Source organism: Papio anubis, chromosome 10, assembly GCF_008728515.1.
Source record: "Papio anubis isolate 15944 chromosome 10, Panubis1.0, whole genome shotgun sequence".
In the NCBI taxonomy this organism is placed as follows: domain Eukaryota; kingdom Metazoa; phylum Chordata; class Mammalia; order Primates; family Cercopithecidae; genus Papio; species Papio anubis.
Genome location: NC_044985.1, coordinates 42,888,354 through 42,911,769, shown reverse-complemented (window position 1 = coordinate 42,911,769; position 23,416 = coordinate 42,888,354). Strand labels below are relative to the sequence as shown.

Below are 23,416 nucleotides of genomic sequence, written 5' to 3'. Positions count from 1 at the left end.
TCAAGTCCCATATATAAAATGGCGTAATATTTGCATATGACCTACACACATCCTGTCCCTCCAAATCCTCTCTAGCTTACTTATGCCCAATACAATGTAAGGGCTTTGTAAATAGCTGTTATCCTGTATTGGCTTTTTTTTTTCTCTCATCAGCAGTTAGTTGAATCAGTGGATGCAGACCCCTTAGATACGGAGGGCTGGTAGTAGCTTTTTAACAGAAGCTTAATAGACTTTCTTCATACAGGAGCGCGTCATCTGTAAGTAATGTCGTTCTTTCTAATCTTTTCCTGTTATTTTTGGTCAGAATTTCCAGTACGATGTTGAGAAGAAGTGTGGTGCAGACATTCTTACCTTCACCTGCACTTAGAGGGAAAGTATTCAGCTTCCACCATTATGTCAGCTGCCCTTATCAAGTTAGTTCCCTTCTATCTCCAGTTTGTTGAGAATTTTTAGTCTATTGACATTTTTTTTTTCCTCCTTTAGACTGTAGTAGGATAGATTGCTTTATTAGTTTATTATTGGATGTCACTCTCTTGGGTCTGGCTTCTTAAACATGTTTGTGAGATTCATCTATATTGTTGCACAACGCAGTTTAATTTTCATTTCTGTATAGAAGTCCATTCTGTTGATGGGCATTGTTGGCTGTTACAAATAGTGCTGCTATGAACCTTTCAGTACATGTTTTTGGTTAACATATGTATGCATTTCTGTTGGCTATATTCCTAAGAGTAGGTATATATAAACAGCATTCCAGAGTGGTTAAACCACTTTCTACGCCCACCAGCAGTGTATGGGAATTCTAACTGCTTCATAGCCTTACTTTTTCCTATTTTCCGTGTCTTTCATTTTAACCTTTCTGGTACCACACATTTATTTTTAAATTTAATCGATGCTGTTATAAGAGACAATAGAGACACATACCTTGTATAATCTGCCCAGCTTTCCCCACTGGTAACATTTTTCAAAATGATACTATTATATCACAACCAGGATATTGACATTGCTAGAACCCACAGATCTTAGATTTCCCTAGTTTTACTTGTACTTAGTTGTGTGTGTGAAGCTCTACACAGTCTTATCCTGTCTGGAGGTTTGTGATTACCTTACTACAGTTGAGACAGAGTACTTCCAAATGATAACTGCACCCATCATCTCCCTACTGTCTTTCAACCCCAGCTCCTGGAAACCACTAATTTGTCCTCCATTTCAAAAATGGTATTATCAGTGGAATCATGTAGTAAAAGAGCTTTCAATTGGCTTTTTTTTGTTAGCATAATCCCTGTAGATTTACCACTCATTTATTTTTAACCTTCCTGTGTTTTATAAGTGGTTCCTATGGGAAACGAGGATTGGGTTTTAAAAAAAAAAAACAAAACTCAATCCTCATCATTAATAGCAGAATTGAACCGATTTCTATTGTGATTATTGATACATGTGTGGAGAAATTCCTGCCAGCATAATTCTAATTTCTCTTCTGTTTTCCTTTTCCCACCTATATTTTTCTGAATTGAACACTCTTTTTTTCAGTTTTTCGTTATGTATATTTTTATATCTATTGAACTAATTGCCTCAGAAAAACTTTCAGGACCTGTTTGTATTTCTTGTACGTCATTTTTATTTTCTGTATTCTCATGTAGCAATGATATGATTTAGGTATATCCTTCTAGATATATTTCCATCCATTTACAGTGTCCTGTAACAAATGGGTTATGATGCATACTTTGTTTATTTTTGAGAGGGAGTTTCGCTCTTGTTGCCCAGGCTAGAGTGCAGTCTTGGCTCACTGCAACCTCTGCCTCCTGGATTCTCCTGCCTCAGCCTCCTGAGTAGCTGGAATTACAGGCATGTGCCACCATACCCAGCTAATTTTTTGTATTTTTAGTAACGACGAGGTTTTACCATGCTGGCCAGGATGGTTTCGATCTCCCAACCTCAAGTGATCTGCCTGCCTCGGTCTCCCAGAGTGCTGGGATTACAGGTGTGAGCCACTTTGCCTGGCCCGATGCATACTTTTAAAAAGTTGCTATCAACAGTGTATCCGAGAAAACACCATTTGTCAGTATATTCAGAAGTACATGCTTCATTCTTATCTGCGGGATAGCATTTCCTGGTATGGATGTCGGCAAAATTAACTCTTACTCTGATTCTATAGAAAACATCCAGCTACTTGGGAGGCTGAGGCAGGAGAATCACTTGAACCTGGAAGGTGGAGGTTGCAGTGAGCCGAGATTGCACCACTGCACTCTAGCCCTGGCGACAGTGCAAGACTCTGTCTCCAAAAAAAAAAAATCCCCAGTTACGTATTTATAGGTACATTTGCATAAATTCCTAATACTGATAGGCAGTGCTGTACATCTTTAGTTATGTCCAATCTTTTAAAAAATTTGGCTTGGTCATTTTTGCCAATTTAGCTGTCAAGATAATCTGTTTTGAGACAGGGTCTCACTCTGTCACCCAGGCTGGAATGCAGTAGCATGATCTCAGTTCACTGAGACCTCTACCTCCTGGGTTCAAGTGATTCTCCTGCCTCAGCCTCCCTAGTAGTTAGGATTACAGGCACGCACCACCATGTCCGGCTAATTTTTATATTTTTAGTAGAGACGGAGTTTTGCCATGTTGGCCAGGCTGGTCTCGAACTCCTGACCTCAAGTGATGCGCCCGGCCAAGATAAATTTTAGAATCATTTTATGTTACAACATAAAGTGGTATTTTGGTTAGAATTACAGAAAACCTAAAAACTAAATGTTACCTGGGGCTAAAGAGTAGAAATGCCAGCCCTGCACTGGTAGGTGTTCCATCTAGATTATTTCTTTCAGGTCTATTCAAACCTGATCTGCCCACTCTGCTTTTTAGAGCCTTTGCTGTGTTTTAACTTGGTTATACTCTGACTTCAGGTATGCTTTTCAGTTGCAGTTCAAGTATACTGTCTAATTCCTATTTGTCTTTGTAGACTTTTCTCTTTCATGCCCTTCACCAGTTCTGGAAACGTTTCAGCCATTCTCATCCCTTGCACCTTCTCTCTCAAGTCTTTCTAGGTGTTTTTCTTGGACCTGTCTACCAGTTGTCTAACTGCCGTTTACCTGTCCAGTGAGATTTTTAAAAAATTTTAGTAACTATAGTTGTCCTTTCTGGAAGTCCCATGTACAGGGAGAGTAAGAGCATTGTCTGTGGAGCCACACTGCTTGGATTTAAATCCCAGGTCAGTTGCTGCCTACCTGTGTGACCCTGGAAAGTTATTCAGGCCATGCCTCAGTTTCCTCATTTGTAAAATAAGAATGCTAACAATATCTTACATCATAAGGTTGTTGTGAAGATTAAAGAAGTTAATATAGGTAATGGTGCCCTGGAACCGTCTAATGATACGCTATTTGGCAATAAGCACTTCAAAAGATGGTCAATGTCATTGATGCCAATCAAAACCATGTCATACCTGTTAAGATGGCTAAAATCAAAAAGTAGGAAAATATGTGTTGGCAAGGATGTGCAGAAAATGGAACCTTCGCATGTGGTTGCTGTTGAAAGCAGTCTGGAAGCGCCTCAGAAAGTTATCACAATTCCACTCCTAAGTATATAGGCAGGATAATTGAAAACACATGCTCATACCAAAAGTTGTACAGGCATAGCAGCATTATTAGTAGCCCAAAGGTGGAAACAACCCAGATGTCCATCAACAAGTGAATGCATGAAATGTGGTATAGCCATACAATAGAATACCAAGCCATGAAAATGCACAAATATATAGAGGATAGACCTTGGAAACATTATGGTAAGTGCAAGAAGCCCGATACCAAAGGCTGCATAGTGTATGAGTCCCATTATACGAAATACCCAAAACAGGCAAAGCCATAGAGACAAAGTCAGAGGCGCCCATGGGCTGAAGGGGCAGTGACTGCTAATGGGTATGGGATTGATGGAGTGATACACAACTCTGAAATACACCAAGAACCACAAATGGGTGCATTTTATGGTGTGAAATATATCTGAAAAAGAGCAAAAGGCAGTCACAAGTAACAGTTTCTGCAGAAAGCATGTTTCCCTCTCTAGGACGAAGGAAACAAGTTGAGTTTCTTAGAACCTCAGTCTCTCAGGGCCAGAACTCAGGACCCCAAGGTGGGGGAGCTACACAGCTGGTGTTCGTTTCTATAAGGAGGCAAAAGTAGCACAGATGTGAAGCAACCAAAACAATCCAGAGACTGGGCTTTCACCATGTCGCCCAGGCTAGTCTTAAACTCCAGGGCTCAAGTGATCCACTCACCTCGGCCTCCCAAGTGCTGAGATTAGAGGCGTGAGCCACTGAGCCTGGCTGACTTTCTTGTATGATAAAAAATACATATACCTTGGCCCACAAGCCAGTGGAAGCATTCCCATTACAGTCAGGAATATAAAGGGTGCTCTCTCTCAGCTATTGTTTTAGAAATACTAGCCACCCCTTACCCCCCCCAAACCCCCCCAAAAAAAAATTTGAAAGGGGAAAACCCTTTCTATATAACTGTATATGTAGAAAGCCGAAAAGAATAGAAAATCTACAGACAATATGAATTTTGTAAAGTAGCACGTTAAACAAGATTCAGTGAACCAAAGCACTTAAAAGTTGTAACTGAATACTTAAGTTACAATAACAAAAACTAGAACAAATGAGACCTAAACTTGGCTGGGTGCAGTATAATCCATGTCTGTAAACCCAGCACTTTGGGAAGCCAAAGTGGGAGCATTGTTTGAGCCAAGCTGTTCTAGACCAGCCTAGGCAACATAGTGAGACCCCCTTCTGTACAAAAATTTTAAAAAAATTAGCCCAGTGTAGTGACGTGTACCTGTAATCCCAGGTACTTGGGAGGATGAGGTGGGAGGATTGCTTGAGCCTGGGAGGTCGAGGCTGCAGTGAGCTGCCATCATGTCACTGGACTCCAGCCTGGGTGACAGAATGAGACCTTGTCTTAGGAAAAAACCACACACACCAAAACCCCAGACTTATTATGTAAAACTTTCAAACCTACATAAAAACGAAAACATCGCTGTGAAAGTATAATGGCAGCATGCTGAGGGCTAGGAAGACTCAGTGGCAGTGGGATGTCAGCTTTCTCCATTTCATAGGTTTGACGTGATCCTGATAAAACTTTTTACCGAGAGATACGCAAGGTGATTCTTACCGTGCAAACTAATAAGAACAGCAAAAATAACCTAGAAAAAAACAATGAAGAAGGTTGCTAGCCCTATGAGATGTTACATGTTGAGAAGCCTCCGTAAATGAATGTTTAGTGTTGGCCCAGGAATAGAACAATGGAAAAGTTTAAAATCCGGAAATCAATCCATGTGCATTTGGAAATTTAGTGATTGATAAAGATAGAATTTTAAATCAGTGGTAAAAATTACTTCCAACAAGTGGTATTTTGACAATGGAACCACCATGTGGAAAAGGATAAAATTAGATCCATCCTGCATACTGTACATTTAAATTTCAAATGAATCAGAAACCCAGACATAAAAAGGGAAACCTGCAGAGCGCAGCAGCTTGCACCTGGAGTCCCAGCTATTCTGGAAGCTGATGTAGGAGGGTCACTTGAGCCCAGGAGCTCGAGACCAGCAGGACCCCATCTCTTCAAAGACTTTTAAAGTTCCAAAGACAGTGTAGGTAAATTCCTTGACAGAATTGGGAAAACTTCGCTATCTGGGAGTCAAGGGAGAAATTGATCTAGTGTTGATATTCCATATATATGAAATCTTAAGGACAACCTAATAGAAAAATGGGCAGAAAATATGAATAGCTCACAGGAAAAAAGAAAAGCAAATAGCTCAAACATATGAACAAAAAGATTCTCCATCTGATGTATTGTACCATTGCTTACCTAGAGACTGGCAAAAATCCAAGAGTTTGACCACATATACTGTTGGTTAGGCTGTAGGGGAAAAAGGCATTCTCAAACATTGCTAGTAAGAATGAAAAACGTAGAATTCCTATGGAAGGAAATTGGAACTATCTAGTGAGATTACATATGCTGCTTTAGCAATCCTACTTCTAAAATCTCCCCAAAACAAAAGTGACACATGCACAAGACTTCATTGTAGCACTATTTGTATTTTGTGTGTGTGTGGTTTTCTTGGGGTTTTGTTGGTACAGCACTATTTGTAAAAGGCAAAGATTGTCCATCAATACATCTTTACAGTGGAGTACTGTGGGGAAAATAAACACACCAAGGTGCAAAACAGTGTGGCTAGTATGCTAGCTTTTATGTAGTGTGTGTACTGTGTGCACATATACGTATTTGAAAATGGATTGCACATAGTAACTTATAGGGGAAGGGTGGGGAACAAGGATTGGACAGGTTAGATTAGACCCCTCTGAAGGTACCTTGTTTTATAGTTTTAACTTTTTTTTGAGATGGAGTCTCACTCTGTCTCCCAGGCTGGAGTGCAGTGGTGCAATCTTAGTTCACCGAACGTCCGTCTCCCAGGCTCAAGTGATTCTCCTGCCTCAGCCTCCTGAGTAGCTGGAATTACAGGCACCCACCACCATGCCTGGCTTATTTTTATATTTTTAGTAGAGATAGGGTTTTGCCATGTTGGCCAGGCTGGTCTCAAACACCTGACCCTCAAGTGATCCACCCGCCTTGGCCTCCCAAAGTGCTGGGATCACAGGTGAGAGGCACCACGTCCAGCCTATGGTTTTAACTTTGAAACCCAGTAGGTGTGGTTTTCATACACAGTATTTTGGGACCACTCTAGTGAATCTACCTTGATGACAGAAAGAACCATAAAGTAATCTTAACATTTCTTTCAATTTTATGTTAGTAAATATACTGGCATTATTTTGAAACAATGACATGTACTATAGATTAAATGTGTAAATGAAATCAGGAACCCAGATTTTCAGCTTGAGAAAGAGCTACAAGTATAAAAATGAAAGTAGTGAAGCAAAAGTCCAATCTTTACCTGTATAAAGGCAAGTAATTTTGCAAGAATATGGTTTTAAAAAAAACCTTAGCATCTGGGCATGGTGGCTCACGCCTGTAATCCCAGCACTTTGGGAGGCCTAGGCGGGTGGTTCACCTGAGGTCAGGAATTCGAGACCAGCCTGGCCAACACAGTGAAACTCTACTAAAAATGCAAAACATTAGCTGGGTGAAGTGATGGGCGCCTGTAGTTCCAGCTACACGGGAGGCTGAGGCAGGAGAATCTCTTGAACCTGGGAGGTGGAGCTTGCAGTGAGCTGAGATCTCGCCAGTGCACTCCAGCCTGGGCAACAGCATGAGACTTGGTCTCAAAACATAACCTAAGTCCCTTCACTGTCAAATCCTTAGTGGAGTAAATTCTGTCATCTCAGGGTATCTATCCATTTTCCTGACTTTTCAAGGTGTTGGAAAGTTTTGCTGAGTCATAAGGCTCTTTTCAACAGCTCTGATGGGCAGTTTATCCTCACTCCCACTCTACCTAGCTCTGTTCCTTTCTTCTCTTCCACTGTGTCTGAATTTGACAGGATCCCGGTCTCAGTGGTATTGTTCAAAGAGTTTATAATGTTACGCTTCTGGGTAATTTTTGCTTCATATATCTCCATCCAATCAATGCATTTCAGATATTGTGGTAGAGAGATTTTTGGGGGTGGTGGTACAAGACAGGAATAACCCTTAAGTCATAATAAAGGCCTCCGCAAGGAGTTTTTACATTCACTTCATTTTAATAATCCTCATTTCCCTTTCCTACGTCATGTAATTTGTGCAATTTTTTTTTAGATGGCTATTCATATGAAAAGGAAGCAATAGAAAATTGGATCAGCAAAAAGAAACGTACAAGTCCCATGACAAATCTTGTTCTTCCTTCAGCGGTACTAACACCAAATAGGACTCTGAAAATGGCCATCAATAGATGGCTGGAGACTCACCAAAAGTAAAATTGTTGATAGTGTATTGTTTATATTTTCCGTGGTCTCATTTGAATGATTTACAGGTAAATATTAATCAGACATTATTAAAAGCAAAACAGGAAAAAGGTAAACTTAAATTTAGTTACCTATAAACATTGTGAATTTTCATTCTTTAAAAACACATGACTTACTATAAAAGCCTTTTTGTACCAGTGAAAAAAGTCTTCAGCTATGTAGAAATAAAGTTATACTTTAAATTGCAGTGCCCTAATTTTTTAAAATTCCTCTTAATATCATTCCCAACAGTGCCCACATTTATTCTTGTTAGATGTAGGTCATCTCTATAACTGAAGATTGGACTACTCTAGAATAATAGATGTTTACATTCTAGTTAATAGCCATTTATTCAATAACTCTTTGGAGCCCTTTTAAAGAGAATTTGTCGCAAAATGGTTGTAGATTGTTTATGATTAAATTGAGAAAAATCACTTCAGATATTTAAGCAATTTTTTTGGATTTTAAGTTTTCAGGATAATGATTTTCTTATTTTCCAAACCTAGGTACGGGTTAGGTGAAATGAATCCTGAATAAGTTGACTTTGCTGAAATATATAAAGTGGCAAACTCTAGCCTCCCTTCAGAATGAAGAATTATTAAAAGTTCTCACATATAATTCTAAGCTGGAGTAACTATACAAAGGCATCTTTACACAATAGCCTGGTATGTTCACTCCAGAAAAAAACTTCAGGTTCAGGAAGTGAAGGTGGTGCTAACTTCTTACTTGCCTGTCCAAAGTTGTTACATTTGGAAGCTATCCGCGGGAAGCTTGTTAGAACTGCACCATCAGTGCAGGCTGGGTCTCTGGGCCTGCACCCTTCTTTGCACTGTTACCCCCAAAACTCACAATGGAGAATTGTTCAAGAATGCTGAAACTTGGAAATAAAAAGGGAAAAGCAATGTAAATATAGGAAAAGGCTGACTACGCATTTTATAAACTCATAGCTAATATGCCGCATGTTCACAGAAAGGCAGCAAGCCTTGCTAACATGGAAATCTCCAAACACCATTTCTTTATAATTCTTTGTAAACATTTTAACTTAGTGTATTACTAAACTTTGTTAACCTTTACGTCATAACTAGGATTCATGATAAATGGTTCTAGAAAACTTTTTTATTCATATGACATGCTTCTCACATTCTTACTATTGAGGACTAGAAAGGCTGGAAGCATGTTCTTGGTGTTTTTCTGTTGTATTCTTTTAGAGTCTCAGTCTGTCGCCCAGACTGGAGTGCAATGGTGTGATCTTGGCTCACTACAACCTCCGCCTCCTGGGTTCAAGCAGTTCTCCTGCCTCAGCCTCCCTGGTAGTAGCTGTGATTACAGGTGCGTGCCATGACGCCCAGCAACTTTTTGTATTTTTAGTAGAGACAAGGTTTCACCATGTCAGCTAGGCTGGTCTTGAACTCCTGAGCTCATGATCTACCTGTCTTACCCTCCCAAGGTGTTGGGATTACAGGCGTGAGCCACCAGGCCCAGCCGTTTTTCTGTTGTACTGTTTAGGGAAAGTATGCTAATTTCAACAGAAAACTTGAAAGAACTTACCGTTGGTCCAACTGTCTCTGTTTTGATAAACAGACTTATTTTCCAATTGAGGTTAGCTGTTTTTTAAATAAAAGTTACTAAAATCATTCAAAGTCATTGCTAGAAAACGCAAAAAGGCATTTTTAAAATAAGTGTTAAGGTATTTTGCTTTTTTTTTTTTTTTTGGAGACGGAGTCTTGCTCTGTTGCCAGGCTGGAGTGCAGTGGCATGATCTCGGCTCACTGCAACCTCTGCCTCCTGGGTTCAAGCGATTCTCCTGCCTCAGCCTCCTGAGTAGCTGAGACTAAAGGCACACACCACCACACCCAGCTAATTTTTGTATTTTTAGTAGAGATGCGATTTCACCATGTTGGCCAGGATGGTGTCTATCTCCTGACCTCATGATCCGCCCACCTTGGCCTCCCAAAGTGCTGGGATTACAGGCGTGAGCCACCACGCCCCGCCAGTATTTTGCTTTCTTTTATACTTTACCAGGATAGTTTCTTGTAAAACAAAACTGCTGAAAACTAAGATGCCAATAATTTACCTGACACACCTCTTTTTGTATAAAGCAAACCAAAGCTGAACAACTCTCTTCCATACAAGCAAACCAAAACCATCAGTAACAGGGGACACGACACAGCCCCCATGCTGGGCACTCCAGACCCCACTGTTAGTTCAGGGCAATGTGGAGCAGCAATACCTACCCACCACCCAGTCCTGTCGGGACTGACCATGAGCTTCCTATGGATGTGTTACCTCTTCCTGGCTGGGCCAAGTACCTCACTTACCTTTACTAAGTATATATCAAAATCATAATGTACAATAACTTACGAGAAGATTCTTATTAGCTCCTTTACAGGAAAAATCATCATCTAATGACAAGAATTATGTATTAGGCGATACTTTCCTTCCCATCCCATTTTTGTTTTTAGCCTTCCATTGAATATAAAGCTCTAAAGCACTGAAACTACTTAGTCTTGCTAGCAATAGCAGTGACTAGATAATAACCTGAGGTATTATGATGTTTAAGATTCCAAGAATGTTATCACAATACAACACAGTTTAATGTTCTCTCTCATATTACTTTGAAAAGTGTAGGCATAAAGACAAACATACTTTTAACTGAAAGATAATACAAATGTGTTAAAGAACAAACTGTCATAACAGTGTTCAGTGTGTTGCCAAAGTGTTTGAGAGTTGCAGTAGTAAAGATGTCCTGCTGCCAGTAAAAACAGACACCAAGATGTCTTGAAACACATAGGAAGTATATATTGCTTTCCTGCATGCTTGCTTTCTATTTGAGGCAAAAAGACTAATTTGGCCCTTGAGTATTGTGGAATTTCTAGCAGCTGTCACCCTTATTCTGAAATTATAAAACGAAATTAAATATGCATTTTGTAGTGTTAATATAAAATATGCTTTTCACTATTCCCTCTAGGGTAACAAGGATTAAAAGCAACAGAGATAGCTGTCATCAGGCTGTTCTCTACTTATCCACTGACTCATTTAGTGCAGAACACATTCTATTAATAGTCTTTATTCCATATGGAAAAGTACAGTAGTTGTGCAGAAACAAAACTAACAAAAGAGTAAGACTTTCACAAATATTAAAGAAAATAAATAAGCCATAGTAGTTACAGCAAAACTCATGGAAAGCCTATAAAAATGATAAAGCTGTCCATACGAAGTACAATTGTACACACAGGAACAACCATTGAAGAATGACATCAGAGGTTCCTATTTGTACAAAACCATAATGATGTTCACAGGAACTTCATTACAACGATTCATTTTAAAACATTCTGCAAATATATAACTTCCTTCTCCTCAATTTTAGAAAATAAATTTCACATCCCAACATATAAAACAAATACACTCCTACCTCTCTCAAATTAGCATTTTAACATCTTCCAATAAGACACCATTTTCATATAAAAATACCTTTAAACCAAGGTTCATTCCTGTACCTTATCTTTACAAATGAATTAATACATCAGCTTGAACTTAAGTAGCACCTCAAAGGTGTTCATATAAATGAGATAAAGTGCTGTTACTGGTATACTGTTAACATGCCATAATAATACATCATTCAGTGCAATAACCAGCATGGATGAAGCTTATAGAGAACATGCAAATCATGACTGGGGTTTTCTTTTTTGTTTTTAGATTAACTACATTGAAATAGTTCTATTTACAAGTCTGAATAAAACTGGGCTATTTAATATATACAACATGTGACTATAAAGTACTAATTGTACAACAAAACAAAAGCAACAACCAGTCCTATCTTTAGTATCTGAATTAAATATTGTCCTTAGAGGAGCTTGGAAGGATTGTTCCAGAGCACTATCATTGTTAAAAGCAGTTTGGAAACCAGGTGAGAGCTAACTTTTAAGCGCCACTAAAAATGCTGGTCTTAGCTAAAATTTAGCTTGAATCCACTTGACCACCAATCATGATTCCAAATGGCTTATACTGTTTCCAAATATCAAAAACACCTTCAAGCACAAATATAGGTTCCAAAAAAAGGTGCTATAAAAATATATGAATAAGAACCATAACACAGAAATAAGTGTTTAATCCCTTTATAGAAACTGCTATGAAGGGAACAATACTTAGGTGTTCTCATATTTTGCTTAAAAAAATTGGCTGCGTTTACAGTCACACATATTTAGCTAGAAATCACTCAGAACTTAATTTATATGTATATATTAAATGGGATTTGACTCAATGGAACTGTAACTGTAAAATTCCATTGTTTCCAGAATACATCCCTCGGATGTACATCACTTGGGCATGAGTTAAACCTGTCACTCTTTAACAACAGACACATTTATTCTCTAAGTAGGTACTGTGATTTTACCACATAGCAAAGGCAAGGAGGAAAGTGGCAAAAGCCAAACAATTTCGTAACTGAAAGTCATTAGTTAATGTCTTCTGGGCTGTCTCAAAATTTTAAGTTGATATAGTTTTCAATTCTGTTTAGCATTCTTATTTATGGTGACTTCTAGCTATTAAAGAAGTTTTATCCCACATTTTAGATATATCAATGGCATCAGATCCACCCCAAAGGAAAAAAAAGGGCTAAGAAATAATTTTTCTGATGAAAAAACTATTTTAATTTACCACCAGGATTAAACACACTTTCCCCAATTCCACAAATGGAGCTTTTTTAAGGCTCACACATTTGACTCTATGAATGATCGCTTTGGTTTGGCTGCAGTGAGGTGGCTCCTGTGGGCTTCATTACTGATATGAGGCTGCTGTTTGGAGATACTTTCCTGGTACAGGTGAGACACAGTCTTAGTTATCCTGTTCTCTTGACAGTGGACTGGAATTTGGCACTTGTTTTCTTCTAGCTCCTTCACCTGTGCCCCATTATGGACACTTGCACTCAGGGTAGAAACGGAACAGGTTTTGGCTTGGTTATTACATCCTCCCACTTGCACGAGGGAGGGCTTCTCAGTGGCAGCGGACTGCAGGCCAGCTGCAGATGTGTTTGCCAGCAGCCGCTCTGGGGCCGGACAGTGCCAGGCGCGGCTTGGAGGATTGCTCTGCTGTTGGAACCTCGCAGTCTTATCCATGATGCCCATGAATGGCGTGTTGCGGGGTCTGTGCTCCGCTGTACCGCCCTGAACGTGGGTTACAACCTTGTCTTTAATTCGAGTATCTGGTCCTTGGACCTTGAAGCCATCTGAAAAACTGCTGCTCGAAGTCAAACTACTGGTTGAACTTGACATCTTTATGCTGCTGGATGGAGAACCAGAAGAACCTGAGCTGGTGAGGGAAGCTGGGTGTCTCATGTCGCTGCTGGTCGCCAGCCCACCTTGGTTTGGAGGGGCTGCCTCCACAGGCATGGAGGAATGAGACAGAAGCCTCTCTGTGGTTTTCGTCTTATTTGGTAAAGGGTGCGCAGAGCCACTCTCACCGCGCTGCAGGCGGACATTCTGGCTGGGGCCCAGCCGATCCCCAAAGTGGCCACAACCAGCTCCGGTAGTGAAAGTACCTGTTCCCTCTAAATGCTGGGTTCTGCTCCCAGCAGGTGTGGCAGCGATTCTCCCTGGCATGGGACTCGGAGGAGGGTTCTGAGAAGAGATCTGAACTTTTGTGCTGCCATTTCTCAAGGCCGACTGGCCAGAGCCCAGGTGCTGGCTGGTTTTCACGATCTGGGCCTGCTTGGAGGGCTGCAGGACCAACCCTGGCTGGGCCACAGGCTCTCTCAGGGGCTTGCCGATTCCTGCCCTGCTCTGTGGCGATACCGGCCTTCCTTTGGACTGTAACCCTTCTTGAAGGTTTCGGATGTATGGGGAAGGGACAGATGAGGATGGCTGGGATCTGGGAGTCGGGGAAACAGATTCTTCCTGGGGAGAAGTTTCTTCCTCTTCAGTCTCCTCAGGGTGAAAGTGGTCACTTAAGCCAGGGGTTGGGGCGTCCTCTTCGTTCTCAGAGTCATTGGGTGGAGCTGGTGGCAGGCCCTGCTGTTTTTGCTGTTGACTCCTCTGGAGTTGCTTGCACTCCTCTTCTACACGGGCCAGAAGCCTTTTGATTTCCTGATTGGTGGGACAGAGTTTCACAGCCTCTTGCAGGTCAGCGAGAGCTGCCACGAATTGCCTTCGTAGGAAAATGTAAGGTAACATTACAAGTCACACACAAACATGCTCAGAGTGTAACTGTTCATAAAAGAGCTGTGCTCAAAGGAAAGAGAAGTTAGCAAGTGAGTTTTGAACACTACGGTGGTGGCCAGGACCCATTTAACCAGCCCAGAGTTACTCAGCTAAGTGGCAGTGCTAAATTCTAACCTAGATGGGTGTGACTCCACAGCCCTGCTCTCCATAAAGACCACTGGGCCAGGAATAAGGGGAAGCATGAATCAGTGGACACCAGAATCCTTTTAATATTGTTACCATCCCATGGTAACACTGTGCCCACCTCTCATTCAACAGGCTTATATCACTCTTCCCCTCCCCTGAATTTCCTAATGCCCCTAGTTGGCAGTTTCCCTGAAATACGGACTAAACTAGGTAGGAAGTTCATGTTGCAGTAAGTTCATGTTGCACCTGGGGGGAAGGGTGGGAAGGAATAATTACTGAGATGTCAGGAGAAAATAGAAGTTTACTCATCACTGATAATGTCCACTGCCATGCCTCTTGGAAGTAGGTAGTAATACTAATTCAGTATTTAAAAGGATGAGAGGCACCTGAGCCTCTCTACAGCAAAACCTCCCCAAATTCGACAGACAGGTTTGATCCCATAGGAAAAAAGTCTTCTCTACACACAAAGATAACTATGGACAGTACCTGCTGTTTCTCTTTGCTCTTGCTCTGGCATAAAAGGCTTCATAGGACTTGGGCTTCATTTCGAGAGCCTTGGAAGCAAATTCCTCTGCCATGCCAAAGTCCTGGTGTCAACAAGAAATACAGGAGTCAGAAGCACTGTGGACACACGATTATGGGAAGCCCTTCTAGCTTTGTTAGAAAGGGTAGAAGCGCCCTAAGGCACAGCCAGAGAGGGAGGAAGGGAAAGGTCTGTTTTCTGTTCATTTTTAAATTGAGGAGATAATGACAGTTGATTAATATCATTAGGAGAATAATCCACTACAGAAAACAGTGGTAGTAACAGTGCCCCAGAAGGCCAGAGGGTGGAACCTCACACCCCAGTGGAGAGGCAGCCTCAGAGAGGAGTGCAGACGCTGCATCCATTCTGGCAGCAGGGCACAGAAGCAGGCAGCTCAACAGACTGGGGCACGAGGATGCAGTTAAAAAAAAAAAAGGTAGGAAGTACAACTGAAACGGATCTACTAGTTACAAATTGACTATGAGTTCCCCACGACTGGTTAGAAACGAGTTACTGGCAGATCCTCTGAGCAAATCTAACAGAAGGCAGGCCCACCACACTAGGCTTGGGTTGGACTCTCATGAACCTGGGGATGGCAGTGCTGGCAGCATCACTGTTGGGAAGCTGCAGAGGAACAATCTGCATTTGCTTCTCATCACTGAGGCCAAGGAAATGAAACCCAAGTGCATTCCTTCAACATCATGCGAGGAGCGTAGCAGCAGTGACCAAACGATGGTCATGGATAGGAGCTGTTTCCCACATGCCAGGTTCACATAAATGTGCAAGCAGATTGGACAGGAGGGCCCAGGATTTGGTCTGGAGAAGGGCGGGCCTTCACCGCTGGGGAAGGGCTCTGTTGCTGGAAGACTGGGTTGGAATAAAGGGGCACAGCTTACATTTGTTTTTCTTCGGCATCGAGACAGATTGAGATAGAGGGAAACCCTTAATTCATTGAAGGGTCTCATGTCCTCTCCGAATCCTTCTCGAGGAAACTTCCTTAAGGCATACTGGTACCTCTGGGCTGCTTCTTTCATCTTCCCTTTCTAGGATTCAAAAATCACAAACATTTGTCCTTTTTCAGAGGCTGTAAGATGAATACCCTCCCACACCCGGAACACCCTGGGGAGTTTACTCCCCACTGCAAACCCATGACAGAACATTGAAAGCATCCAAATAAGTGTCAAGGTGGGAGCTAGTTCACTAACTGGGCTGACGCACATGGGTTTCACTGTCCTCATACGCACCCGCATCCTGTGGTTACACCGTGAGAAAGAGTCTGTGAACTGCTAGATTGATAACTATCAAACTTAATGCATCAGATTATCTTCTGGTATGTATTTTTGAAAATTATTTCAAGAATGATCTCGTATCTAAAGATATTTTAATGCTAAGCATAACAGAAATCAGATGAAAAAACTGATCCTATTCCTAGGACAACTAGCCTCTTGTAGATAAACCTAGAGAGCTTGCTGCAGAATAATTTTTCTTCTAAGAGGAACTAAAACATGGGATTTAAAAATCAGAACAGCACCACACATCATTTTCAAAGCTAAAAAAATCCATTTGCTCAGTCAGTCCCACTGCACAGCAGGTATGAAGCCTGTTGAAAATGGCTTCGTATTTCCGACATAATTGCCTACTAAAATCCATATTAAAAGCACTTCAAAGCCACAATAATACACACTCTCAACTCAATTTCAAACTGATTCCAAGCCAGGAACCCTGCTGGGTCATGCTATATTGCCTATTTATTTGTTACTATTAAAAAAAAATGAGAAGGAAAAAGTCTACAACATAGCAAGTACAGCTGCCTAACAGTAAAAAGGATGAACACGGTCATCATCTAGTTTTTCCTATAATCTTTTAATTCTGTCTGGTTACAGAGCTTCAAAGAATAGTGACCTATGCAAATGGCCTGCATATCTATCTAAACCAGGGGTTGGCAAACTATAGCTTGGAGGCCAAGTCTGGCCGACCACCTGTGTTTACAAATAAAGCTTTATCGGGACACAGCTGTGCTCATTCACTCTGTGCTATCTGGGGCTGCTTTTGTGCCCCCACAGCAGCACTGGGGAGTTGTGACAGAGGCCACACAGTCTGCAAAGCCTAAAACATTTACTGTCTGGCCCTTGACAGAAAAAGTTTGCTGATCTCTGACCTAAACTGTTGTCTTATTTTAAAAAAATTTAAAGTGAAGTTTATTGATCTGAAAATCGTATTTCCACTTCCAAGGGAAAATGGAAAAAATTAATTCAGTCTCCTGAATAACTGAGGTGTTACTTGACTATATTAAGTAAAAATATCTCTAAAACCGGTTTCAAATTCTAGAAATTCATAGATATTAAAAATTAGATAGGAAAGGCTTAGGAGACAGAATGACCCTTTTCTTCTAGAAACATCTGCTGGGTGTTCCTCTCCCACATCTCATGACGGTGCCTCAGCATGGTGTTCTGAACTCAGAAGATGAAAGGCTGAGGAACCTCCTCTATGACGTTCAGTTGACCTAGAGGTGACTCGGCTTCACGCATGGCTTCAGACAGTAAGCATCACTACAGCCTCAAGGATTAGCTCAGAAATAATGGTTCTCAGACACGAAGAGAGGTGCTTTCTACCTTTAAGATTCTGCCAGTAAGATATTAAGCCAACAAAGTGGGCATGAAGCCAGGTCAGCACCTCTTGGCACTTTTTTTTTTGAGACTGTGTCTCACTCTGTTGCTGAGGCTGGAGTGCAGTGGTGCGATCTCAGCTCACTGCAACCTCTGCCTCTTGGATTCAAGTAATTCTCCTGCCTCAGCCTCCCGAGTAGCTGGGATTACAGGCACCTGGCTAATTTTTGTATTTTTAGTAGAGATGGGGTTTTGCCATATTGGCCAGGTTGGTCTAGAATTCCTGGCCTCAAGTGATCCGCCCACCTCGGCCTCCCAAAGTGCTGGGGTTACAGGCGTGAGCCACCACACCCAGCCACCTTTTGGCACTTCTATTACACGGATTCTGTGCAGCAGCACAGCTATGGCCATTATATACCCAGTTAAGAGCATGCTCCGAGGCAGTTTCAATGGCAAAGAAAAGGGCGGCACAACTTACTTTGTACATCACATTTCCTTCCTCCATTAATTTCTGTAAAAGTATAATCAAGATATCAGGTTTGGAAGTGGCCATCGCCCAAGCAGCATTTCCTGCAAAACAAACACACATTCAGAGGCACTTCAGAGGCCCAGGGGAAAGGATTCCAATTCCTCCATGGCCCCACAGCTGGAGGTCAGCACCAGCAGGAGCCCAGCTGCAAGGACCACAACATGACGAGGGAGGGAGCAGGACGCTGGCGAGGCTCAGTTGCTAATCCTTTCCACTGACCTGGGCACTCGAATCTGTCCTTGTTATTTTACTGAAAAAAGTAATGAGAAACAAAGGCATCCAAGCAGCGAAGACTCATCCCTCCCTTCCGAGTGGGATGTGGGGGAAACTAATTAAATGAGACCTCAGCACAACCTCCTCAGTTCCTGCAGCAGCCACCGTGCAGGCATGTGTTCTCAGCATGCAGTCCCTGCGCCCTGTCACCGCGCTCTACTCCCAGATGTCATGGCTTCTCTCTTCTACCCTACAGCTCGGCCACAACCTCTCTAACCCCTGCCTGAACTCTCGGGACACTGTGGGAGGAGTGCTGAAGAGCACAGCCCTGGAGCCAGCCTGCCAGGTCCCCATGGCGAGTACCACACAGCAGTCCTAGGGGAAGCCATTTAGCTGCTGGGTGCCTTGGTTTCCTCATCTGTAAAATCATGGGATTGTCACAGGGCTGTGGTAGGGATTAAGGCAGAAGATGAAACTGCTTGGATAGTTCCTGGCACTGTTCACTGCTTGACAGTACTAGTGAATAGCATTTCCCTCACAGTGCCCTACCCAGAGCTAATCTTGACCAAGGGCCCCACACATCAAACCAAAATAGGGATCCTCCCCACATCTGGAATGGTGTGTTGTGTCAAAGCCAGCCACGTGGAAAGGGCTTTCCCTACTCAGGGGCCCTCCCATGATCCTCAAGTATCGTCCTAGTTTGTCTCCATGAAATCATACTACTACTACTTCACAGAAACTTGCTGTGGTGGCCACTTCCCCACACAGCTGACTGGCTGCTCTAGAAGAGTGGCTCAGCCTCCGCTGTTGCTCAGAGTCACCTGGGGAGCTTTCAGCAGCACTGCCCAGCCCCACCCCACAGCAAGAGGCTGAGCCAACTACTCTCTGGCATGGTTCCTGGCCACTGATACCACTCCAGACTGTCCTTCAACACCAGTCTCTGCTTTCCACACCCTCTGCCAGAAACACCGTGAGCTACTTACACATTGTGTATAATGATGATTAAGTGAGACTGAGAGAGAGAGATCTGCAAACATCTGACATCTTACTTCCTAACCTGGGAGCAGGTCAACTCTCTGTGCTCTCTAGGCTTCTACAATCGGGAGCTCACCCCTCCTCCTGCTCAAGGGAGGCAGTGCTCACTGACCTAATTTGGCTCCCTTTCTGAGTAGCGCCACCACTACGGACGTGTTTCGGCAGCCGATGGCTCTGTCCAAGGGCCGCATCCCGCTGTGGTCCACATGCTCGATCACAGCTCCCTTCTCCACCAGGTACAGCACCTGTAGGGACAGCAGAGGCCTGAGCAGCAGCTGGGGGCAGGAGTTCAGGGGTACACGTGGATTTGGCGGGGGGCAGTCTTAGCTTCAGTCTGATTGTAGATGCCTCTGCCTATTAAGGATCCTAGAACAGAAATAAAGTGGACACGAAAGAGAGAAGAGGAGCTGCAATCCCCAGCTAAAACCTCCACTGCTGAGGAGATTTTGCTGTCAGGGATGAGGAAAGCAGGGGACACGCTGCCATAGGTGGGTGTGTGCACACATGCATGATCTGTCATCTCACACCACTCCCCAGGTCACAGAGATGGGACACAGTCACCTTTGCATCTCCAATGAAGTAGGCAGCAGACTTCTGCAATGAGCTCCAACAAATGAGCAGGCCACAGCAGTGGTGACTTTAGAAATACTCAGACCCACACAACCTGAACACGGCAGACTGTTAAGATTGGCAGCTTGGGACTGGATGGACCTGAGTATAATCCATTTCAAAGATATTTGAAGGAAATTGGGAAAGTAAAGATGGCAAGTTTGATACCACGGTACAAGGACTGATTTGATGTGATAAAACAGCTGTCACTTGAACTAAACCGGAAATAAGAGGAAGAAACACTGTGGTCACTCAAATTTCTCCATTTACTGGAGCCATTTTAGCCTATAACCATTTTTTAGCCTGTGGCTATTTTAGATTTTCATGTGGATCTAAAAAGATATGCTTCCTATCATCCACTCCACTATTCAAAATGACACTAAGTAGAGGGATTATCTATATAAAGAACTAAACCCAACTACAAAAACCAAATAACCTCATCTTTAGAATGGGCAAAGGACTTGAATAGATTTCTACAAAAATGATCAACGAGTGGCCAACGAGCATATGAGAAGATGTTCAACTCATACCCATTACGATGGCTACTATTTTAAAAAAAAAGAAAAAAAAAAAGCTACTATAGAAAAAGCACCAAGACCCAGACATGCAGGGCCATGGCTTCCACTGCCAGGTTTGCAAGCACCTGTCTCTCTAGCTAGTCCTTCCACAAGTACTGGCTGGGTGCGATGGCTCATGCCTGTAATCCCAGCAATTTGGGAGGCCGAGGTGGGCGGATCACCTAAGGTCAGGAGTTCAAGATCAGCCTGGCCCACATAGTGAAACCCCATCTCTACTAAAAATACAAAAATAAGCCAGGTGTGGTGGCACAGGCCTGTAATCCCAGCTACTCAGGAAGCTGAGGCAGGAGAATCGCTCGAACCGAGGAGGCGGAGGTTGCAGTGAGTTGAAATTGCATCACTGCACTTCAGCCTGGGTGACAGAGTGGGACTCCATCTAAAAAAAATAAAAAACAAACAAAAAACAAGTATTGGTGATGATGTAGAACAATTCTGGAAACCTTGTGCACTGTGGTATGAATGTACAATGGTGCAGCAACTGTGGAAAAAATGTAGGGCAGTTCCTCAAAAAATTAAAAATACAATCACTGTATGAGCCAGAAATTCTGCTTCTGGATATATCCCCAAAATAACTAAAAGCAGGGTCTTGAATAAATACTTGGCCACCCATATTCACTGCAGCATTATTCACAATAGCAAAAAACATAGAAGCAACCTAAGTGTGCACTGACAGATGACTGGAAAGACAAGATGTGGTATATACGTACAATGGAGCAATATTCATCCTTAAAAAGGAAGGAAATGCTATTCTAACACACGCTACAACATGGGTGAACCTGGAGGACATTATGCTACGTGAAATAAGCCAGTCACAAAAAGACAAATACTATATTATTCTACTTACATGAGATCTCTAAAGAGGTAAAAAACTCACAGAGACACAAAGTAGAGTGGTGGCTGTGATGGGCTGGGGGAGGTGGAGAGTTGTTTAACAAATACAGTTTCACCTTTGCAAGATGGAAGGTTCTAGATACTGGTTGTACAACAATGTGAATATACTTAAACTACTGAACTCTATATGTTTAGAAATGGTTAGGAGTAAATTTTATGCTATGTGTTTTTGCCACAATATTAAAAAAATGATGTTAGAATGCTAAGTTCCTTCACTGTTCTCTAATTTTGATAAACTACAGAATGTGGAAAGGTAGCTGAAAAATAAGTGTAGACATGTGAGATTTAGTTGAGTATGTTTTTGAAAACTGACATGAAATAGAGTTTACAAGGTATTGGAGTTGATACCATTTAACTCTGACAGCGCTGCCTTCTAAAAGCACCAAGGCACAGAGGTGCAAGGCCATGGCTTCCACTGCAGGGTCTGCAAGCACCTGTCTCTCCAACTAGTCCTTCCATTAGATGTATTGAACTACTGGAAATTGGTAACTCTCATGTAGCTGACTATTCCTCTGGCACCTACTGGGTGCCTAGGGCATGCAGCCTGACAAAATCACAGTTTCTGCCCTGAAAGACATTTCAGAGTTCTCAGTTTTTTAAGGTTTTATTCCCTCAACCCTTGATTAGACATGGGCATTTGGCAAAGGGATAAAGATAGTGTCCAAAGCTTTCCATATTATTTTTAGGCAATGCCATATCACTTTAAAAACAACCAGTATATATACATGATGAAATACTATGCAGGCTTTAAAAGAAGGAAATCTTGCCATTTGCCACAACATGGATGAACCTGAAGGACATTATGGCTAAGTGAAATAAGCCACGCACATAAAGAGAGCATGATCTCACTTATATGTGGAATCTAAACAAGTTGAACTCACAACAGAAGCAGAGAATAGAAAGGTGGTTACCAGAGGCTGGGAGACAGAGGGACCTGGGGAAAGGGTAGGCACTGGTCAAAGAGTACGAAGATTCAGTTAAACAGGAGGAGTAACTTCTGGAGATCTGCATAGCACTGCAACTAGAATTAATAACTTTAAAAAATTATTTTATTTATTTAATTTAATTTTATTTTTGGAGACTGAGTCTCACTCTGTTGCCCAGGCTGGAGTGCAGAGGTACGATCTTGGCTCACTGCAGCCTCCACCTCCCGGGTTCAAGCAATTCTCGTGCCTCACCCTCCCGAGTAGCTGGGATTACAGGCGCCCACCACCACGCTCAGCTAATTTTTGTATTTTTAGTAGAGGTGGGTCGCTTGATCTCGAACTCCTGACCTCAAGTGATCTACCCATCTTGGCCTCCCAAAGTGCCGGGATTACAGGCATGAGCCACTGTGTCCGGTCAATACTGTATTGTTTGTTTCAAAACAGCTAAAAGAGATCTTAAATGCTCTCACCAAAAAGAAATAATATTTGGGTGACAGATACATTAATTAGCCTGATTTGATCATTCCACAATGTATACATGTATCAAAACATCACACTGTACCCCATAAATATACACAATCATTTGTCAATTAAAAATAAAACTTTGTCTGGGCATGGTGGCTCATGCCTGTAATGCTACCATTTTCAGAAGCCAAGGTGGGGAGATCACTTGAGCCCAGGTGTTCGAGACCAGCCTGGGTACATAGTGAAACCCTGTCTCTAAAAATTAGCCAGGTGCGGTGGTGCATGCCTGTATTGCCAGCTACTCAGGGAGCTGAGGTGAGAGGATCTCTTGAGACCAGGAGAGCAAGGCTGCAGTGATCACAGCACTGCACTCCAGTCTGGGCAACAGAGCAAGACTCTGTCTCAAAAATTAATAATAGGCCAGGTGCAGGGGCTCACGCCTGTAATCCCAGCACCTTGGGAGGCCGAGGCAGGTGGATCACGAGGTCAGGAGTTCAAGACCAGCCTGGCCAACATGGTGAAACCCTGTTTCTCCTAAAAATACAGAAATTAGCTGGGCATGGTGGTACGTGCCTGTAATCCCAGCTATTCAGGAGGCTGAGGTAGGAGAACTGCTTGAACCCAGAAGGCGGAGGCTGCAGCAAGCTGAGATTGTGCCACTGCACTCCCACCTGGGCAACAGAGCAAGACTCCGTCTCAGAAAAAGAAAATAATAATAATAATAAATTAAAAACAAAACAACTTTTAAAAAAAGCAACCAGGTAGTCATTTGATTAGTCACTTACCATATA

General features: G+C 42.4%; 2 protein-coding genes across 17 annotated transcripts in view; one reads left to right on the top strand and one right to left on the bottom strand.

Annotated features, from left to right (window-relative positions):
- The window catches only part of WDSUB1 (WD repeat, sterile alpha motif and U-box domain containing 1), a 50,563-nt gene extending 42,446 nt beyond the window's left edge, over nt 1-8,117 (top strand). For 9 of the 11 annotated variants that reach the window (XM_031651294.1, XM_031651288.1, XM_031651287.1 and 6 more), the window contains one exon: nt 7,725-8,117. In XM_031651294.1, coding sequence (XP_031507154.1) covers nt 7,725-7,882 — 158 coding nt within the window. In that variant the 3' untranslated portion in view covers nt 7,883-8,117. Of the gene's footprint in view, nt 1-304; nt 414-7,724 lie in introns of all 11 variants that reach the window. The other 2 variants (XR_004176522.1, XM_031651289.1) reach the window with 2 other exon arrangements.
- A 2,843-nt stretch (nt 8,118-10,960) lies between these two features.
- Nucleotides 10,961-23,416, bottom strand: part of TANC1 (tetratricopeptide repeat, ankyrin repeat and coiled-coil containing 1) — a 135,651-nt gene continuing 123,195 nt past the window's right edge. For all 6 annotated transcript variants that reach the window (XM_031651286.1, XM_031651281.1, XM_031651282.1 and 3 more), the window contains 5 exons: nt 19,269-19,401; nt 17,858-17,949; nt 15,670-15,816; nt 14,737-14,837; nt 10,961-14,050 (listed from right to left, as the gene is read on the bottom strand). In XM_031651286.1, the coding sequence (XP_031507146.1) occupies nt 12,619-14,050; nt 14,737-14,837; nt 15,670-15,816; nt 17,858-17,949; nt 19,269-19,401 (1,905 nt within the window). In that variant the 3' untranslated portion in view covers nt 10,961-12,618. The remainder of the gene's footprint in view (nt 14,051-14,736; nt 14,838-15,669; nt 15,817-17,857; nt 17,950-19,268; nt 19,402-23,416) is intronic.